General features: G+C 43.3%; 1 protein-coding gene across 1 annotated transcript in view; it reads right to left on the bottom strand.

Annotated features, from left to right (window-relative positions):
• myo15aa (myosin XVAa) overlaps positions 1-6,867 on the bottom strand; it is a 205,391-nt gene that overhangs the window by 40,095 nt on the left and 158,429 nt on the right. Inside the window, exons 46-49 of the mRNA XM_043711624.1 lie at positions 6,617-6,735; positions 3,401-3,542; positions 1,790-1,901; positions 984-1,058 (exon numbers count right to left, since the gene is read on the bottom strand). Of these exons, the coding sequence (XP_043567559.1) occupies positions 984-1,058; positions 1,790-1,901; positions 3,401-3,542; positions 6,617-6,735 (448 nt within the window). The remainder of the gene's footprint in view (positions 1-983; positions 1,059-1,789; positions 1,902-3,400; positions 3,543-6,616; positions 6,736-6,867) is intronic.

The raw sequence follows: 6,867 nt of genomic DNA, 5'->3' as shown, positions 1-6,867 counted from the left end.
GGCCATTCACACCAGACCTGGGACAGCCCACACTGGAATAGGCCATTCACACCAGACCTGGGACAGCCCACACTGGAATAGGCCATTCACACCAGACCTGGGACAGCCCACACTGGAATAGGCCATTCACACCAGACCTGGGACAGCCCACACTGGAATAGGCCATTCACACCAGACCTGGGACAGCCCACACTGGAATAGGCCATTCACACCAGACCTGGGACAGCCCACACTGGAATAGGCCATTCACACCAGACCTGGGACAGCCCACACTGGAGTGGGCCATTCACACCAGAACTGGGACAGCCCACACTGGAGTGCGCCATTCACACCAGATCTGGGATAGCGCACAATGGAATTGGCCATTCACACCAGACCTGGGACAGCCCACACTGGAGTGGGCCATTCACACCAGAACTGGGACAGCCCACACTGGAGTGGGCCATTCACACCAGACCTGGGACAGCCCACACTGGAATAGGCCATTCACACCAGACCTGGGACAGCCCACACTGGAGTGGGCCATTCACACCAGAACTGGGACAGCCCACACTGGAGTGGGCCATTCACACCAGACCTGGGACAGCCCACACTGGAATAGGCCATTCACACCAGACCTGGGACAGCCCACACTGGAGTGGGCCATTCACACCAGAACTGGGACAGCCCACACTGGAATAGGCCATTCACACCAGAACTGGGACAGCCCACACTGGAGTGCGCCATTCACACCAGATCTGGGATAGCGCACAATGGAATTGGCCATTCACACCAGACCTGGGACAGCTCACACTGAAGTGGGCCATTCACACCATTCACTATGGATCTAGTACCAGCTAGTTACTGAGGGAGCAAATAGCCTAATTTCAAATTCTTTTTGAGTCAGATATCAGCAGTTAGAGGGAGCCAGAGGATGGAAGGAGGAGGAAGGATGAGTCACACGCAAACAATAAGGAAGCAAATTGACTCTGCTTCCAACCCACCAAAATCAGGAATATATTTCTTTTGCTCCTCGAGGTATATGACCTTCTTCCTGACTATACAGCCGTAGCAATAGTCTGAGGGCAGACACAAAATATGAGAGGTGCAGAATTTAAGCAGTACAGAAACACAACACAATACAAACTAATAGTCCGATAGCAGAGTGTGAGTCCACACCCACTGACACCAGGGTATGAATCTCCACTGTTGGGGCACATTCCACTCATCTGAGGTACAGCCTAATAAGAACAGATCTCATTTTTGATGATGTTGCATGAACAACTATATAGATTACAGAACTACAAGATATGCAGTCAGAAACCCGAAAGATACATGATCCAATCTGATTGCACTTTTCTATCTTCCTCTCTGAATCTGCTAATGTTTGCTTGGATAAAATCTAGCCAGGACTGAACTGAACGGCCATTTCTGCTTGAATACTAGACTGACAGGAATGCCAGTTCACCATCAATGGTGGGCATCACTACTGAGCCAGCCAGGTATTCAGGCATGGATTTTCCACATAGATGACCTATTTAACATCCACTTACTTATAACCTATGTCCCCTCACAACAACTCGAAAGTTTTTACATAGACCGGGCACAGGGAGGTCCATTTAAGTCACTGCCTGAGTGTGATTTCACTAGAAGAATGAAAGATTCCATGTGGTTAAATTAAATGAACACATACTACAAATGGATACATTGCTTACAATGACTCCAGTCTCAAGTTTAGAGACAAAAACTGGAATTAGCTTTAATCTTTTGTACCTGTGCCCAATGAATGAATAATTCCATAGACACTAACCTTCCTCGAGACCATCCATCGGTTGCAGACGAATGATGTCACCCTTGTGGAATCGTAGGTAGGAGCTGTTATTTGTGATGTGACTCTTCACTGCTATTACATAGTTAGAATCCTGGTGACAGGTCATATATAAAGACAACATCAATTCTGTGAATTACTAGCTACAGCCACTGATAAGAGACAGCACCGACCATGTAACAAAATGTTCAAGTTGATTTGGCAGGAAGAAAGCCATCAGTTGGTGGGGGAGCTGAGTGAAGGCATAGGCAGCATTATGGGAAGACTGCAAAAGCACTAATGAGGCAGTGCAGCAGAAAGTGATGACGCCCTGTGCAAAGGAGTCCTGGGGCAGAATACAACTTGGGTACCAGGGGTTGTTAAATAAAGTGAGTAGGTCTGGACAGCATGCTAATGGGAGTATATTGGTAATACTGTGATGCAGGGCACTGTTTGTGCTTTGGAGTCTGAACCAAGTCACACTGACATGAAACTCCCATTCACCAGCCCATTCACCAGTACAACATCCCTGCACCAGGGTGAATGCCCATTGCCAATCCAACCATTGCCAAATCCTGTAAGTGAGACTGTGAACTGAGGGACAGTTCTGAACCGATTCTGAAGAAACATCATATTTGGTTCAAGCAGAACTGAATGCTGCTAGACCTGCTAAGTATTTCCATCACTTTTGTGTCTTTATTTTAGATTTCCACCATCTGGAATATTTTGCTTTTATCTCCTGTATACTTTCTGGTTGGCATGTTTCAACAAGTGGCTGAATTAATATTTCGGGGTGAAAGGAGAATCCAGTACAACACAGATTCTGTTCAAAACTTTTGTATTATTTAAATTACCATAGCATTTGAGACTGCTGCCAGCACTGTGGCCTGCATTTCCTAATTTAACAAGAGAACAGAAAATTGAAGCTGGTGATAGAGAGACAGAGCACTTGGATTTATAAAGCATCTTTCTCAACTTCAGCCAATACTGGACTATGAAGTACTGCCATTGTTGTAATGTAAGAAACCACAGATGAGTGCCACAAACAGCAATGGCCAAATATTGTGTTTTAGTGATGTTGGATTAGGAGTACATGTTGACCAGGACACAGGAAAACTCCTCTGCTCTTTTATCAATACCATGGGAATCTTATAGTCACCTAAAAAGGATGATATGGCCTCACTTTCTGAAAGATGACATCTCTAAGTCTGCAGAGTGACAGTACTCTCAGTAATAACAAATCCTCAGAGAAACAGTATGAATTATGTTTTCCAGTCTCTGAAATAGGACTTTAACCCATGACCTTTTTACTTCAGAGGTAAAGAATTCATGCCTTGGTACACAAACAGAAAACTTTAGATTTGGAGATGCCTGTGTTGGACTGGGGTGTATAAAGTTAAAAATCACACAACACCAGGTTATTGTCCAACAGGTTTATTTGGAAACACTAGCTTTCAGAGTGCTACTCCTTCATCAAGTGGTTGTGAGTAAACCTGTTGGACTATAACCTATTGTTGTGAGTGATTTTTAACGTAAAAAACTTTTAAGAAGCATTAATCATCTCCTTCATGCAGTGATCATGTGAAAAAGCATAAAAGCCAGTTCTTTACACACCTTCTTCAGTTCAGTGATGAAGTAATCAATCATACTCTTAATTTGTGGAGCCTTGGAGGAAAACAGAATCAGCTTTTCATTGGTGAGGTTGAAGTCTAGCATGTTCTCAGAAGGGATGGTGACGAATAAGATGTCCGAGTAGCTGAAATGTTGCCATTAGAAGAATAATTAGATTAAATGTTGTAAATTTAAAGCATTGTTGGATCAAAGACTCTGATCTTAGACTCTTGACTCCCACACAAAATTCTGGTATAGAAACAGAGTGGGATAAACTTGTGGGTTGATGTGATCTGCACATCTTCTGACATGATGTACTCTCCTTGGGCCAACTTGGTATTAAAACAGGAGCTCATTATTCTCCAAAACAGACTGAGAAACACATTCAGGAAACTAGAGTGATACCAGGAATGAGGCATGTCAGATACAAGGAACGATTAGAGAAATTGGGCTTATTGTCCTTGGAGAAGATTAAAAGGGGAATTTATTGAGGTGTTCAAAAGAACAATTTTCGGGCTTATGCCCGAAACGTCGATTCTCCTGTTCCCTGGATGCTGCCTGACCTGCTGCGCTTTTCCAGCAACACATTTTCAGCTCTGATCTCCAGCATCTGCAGTCCTCACTTTCTCCTCATATACTAACAAAATAAAGTTTAATGTCAGATTTGCCTGGGCAGGTCAGTACCCCAAATCAACAACTTGATTTGGAGAGCACATTTACAGTAGTAAAACATTTCATGGCAATTCACAGGAGTAAATTCCAAACAAAATATGAAACTAAATCATATAAATTGATGGTCAAAATAAAAGCGTGAAATGCTGAAAATACTCAGCAGGCCTGGCAGCTTCTGTGGAGACTGAAACTGAGTTAACATTTCAGGTGAATAACTTTTTTTTCTAACAAGTTATCAATCTCTAATATTGGGCTAAATCTTCTGGTTGCTGGGCTATTGGAGACTAGACTTACAACTGGGATGAGTGTTGGGATCTTTTGGAGATCCTAACATACACACCAACATGGGAATTTGCTTTGTAGCTTTGAACTTCCATTAGTCAACTCCTCCGCTCTGCAAAACCCTCTTTGAATATCGGTGACTCTGAGTTACAGAGTTCAAGATTTGGGATAAGTCCAATATACTGTCTTTAATAGTTGTCCAGGAAATGTTAGTCAGGATAAAACCTAGTCTAACAAATTGGTAGCTACCTTCCAATCATCCCGAAACATCAGACTACATTCCCAACTATCTCTCCGATCAGGTAGCCAACCTGTCCTTCTGACTTCCCAGTTACCTTCACAATCCCCCATTACCCTCATGACTCTGATTATCCCGATGACCCAACTATCCCATCACCGCCCAACTACAACTCCAAACCCCTGACTACCTTCACAACCATCCACTGATCAATCAATATTCCCCTAACATTCCTGGCTACACATTCCCAACCCCACCTACCTTTTCAATCTGACCTGACCCAATCTACTCCTACCCACTCACTTTCCCACTACTCACTCAGCTAAGTACTCCCCTTCCCATTTACCTATGCACTTATTTATTCATTTACCCACTTCCTCATCCACTCAATCACAACCAGTCAGACTTGACATTTCAGCTTACCATACAGCATCAAGTGCTGTGAAAAAGGGGCATGTGCTGTCGTCTTCTGACTCTACTACGTTCTGATGAGTTCTGAGACACCGCGCACCCATTTCTGAGACAGTAAATTCAGAACACTGTAGTGGAAATGCTGAACAATGTTGAGTTTGGAAAAGTATTTAAACAGTGTGACAATTCAACGATGATTGTTGCTCCTCAGAAGGTCGGGGGTAGTAAACATTTCTCTCTTCACAGCTGCTGAGAGACCTGCTGATCATATTTATAATTTTCTGTTTCAATTTCAGATTTCTAATATCTGCAATGTTTTGCTTTTATAAAAAGATATTAAAAATTGTGACCAATAATCAAAGAGATAGGGTTAAGAGAAAGAGAGGGTCAAAGAGGTTTAGTCGGGAGTTTCAGGGCTTAATCCCTTGGAAGCTGAAGGTGTGGCCACCAATAATGAAGTTTACTAAATTGGGGTTATGCCAGAGGGCAAAACTGAAGCTGTAAAATTATCTTGCAACATTGTCAAACTGAAGGATGTTAGAGATGGAAAAAGATGAGATCATACAGTGAGTTGAAAGCAGGTGTAAGAATTTTTATATGTGAGACAGTTAGACTGGGAGCTAATGTACATTAGTGAGCACAGGAAATGAAGAGGTGAATATGGCTCGGTGTGAGTTTTGATGTTGGACAGCAGAGTCTTAGTTTACAGAGAGTGAGAGTGAAAGATGGGAGGCTGGCAGGTTGGAATAGTCAAGTCTGGATGAACAAAAGTTTGGGCATGTCTTTCACCAACATGTGAGCTGAGATGAGTGTGGAGATGGACATTATGGAGGTGTAAATAGGTGGCATTGGTGATGGAGAGGTTTTGTATCTGATGTTCAACTCATGATCAATTATGTTACCAATATTGTGAACACAAAGTGAGGTCTGCAGATGCTGGAGATCAGAGCTGGAAATGTGTTGCTGGAAAAGCGCAGCAGGTCAGGCAGCATCCAGGGAACAGGAGAATCGACGTTTCGGGCATAAGCCCTTCTTCAGGAGCCCTCCTGAAGAAGGGCTTATGCCCGAAACGTCGATTCTCCTGTTCCCTGGATGCTGCCTGACCTGCTGCGCTTTTCCAGCAACACATTTCCAATATTGTGAACAGTCTGGTGTGTGACAATGGACAATCAGACAGAGGATGGGACTGAGTTGGTGTTTACAAAATGGAAGATATGAAACAGACCATAAACAATAGCCTAGAGAGAATGACAGAAACTTCCTTGTTGGATGTGTTACTGAGCCACACAAATTGGCAATTTTCCATCTGTAATGTTGAAGTTGAGTCAGCTGATCTTGAGGGTGTCAAAAATGGGCTAGGGTTACAATTAGCCTCAGTACCCCTGAAGCAGAGAGGGGAGTCAATGTTACTGGTCATTGTCCAGCAGGATGTGCAGGTAAGAGGATCAAATTCAGCTGTGATGTTCATCATGATAATAAACGCACTAACCAAATTGTATCTAGGTACATAAAAGACTGGGCATTTCATGAGTTACCAAACAGCCCACAGAAAGATGGATCAGGGTAAATTACTCTCTCAGGGGCAAGTGGAAAATATTGCTTTCTGCTTTCCGTACCTGTAGCTCCTGAGGACCCTCAGATTTTCTGCTGCTGTGCTGCTGGCTCTCACTAGTTTTAATAGACAGATTCCTTTATGGGACACTCCCAAAATCTGCACTCCAGTACCCACACTGCCCTGCAAGAGTTCACCAATGATTACAAATTAACATTGAGTTAAAAAGCACAAGGCACACAGAGGAATTTAAATTTTACACAAATTTGTTCTCTCTAATCTCTGAGTCAGGCAACACTCCAGGGGTAGGAATTT

Source organism: Chiloscyllium plagiosum, chromosome 21, assembly GCF_004010195.1.
Source record: "Chiloscyllium plagiosum isolate BGI_BamShark_2017 chromosome 21, ASM401019v2, whole genome shotgun sequence".
NCBI classification, from domain to species: domain Eukaryota; kingdom Metazoa; phylum Chordata; class Chondrichthyes; order Orectolobiformes; family Hemiscylliidae; genus Chiloscyllium; species Chiloscyllium plagiosum.
Note: the sequence above shows the minus strand (reverse complement) of the source record. Positions and strands in the feature narration are given on the sequence as shown.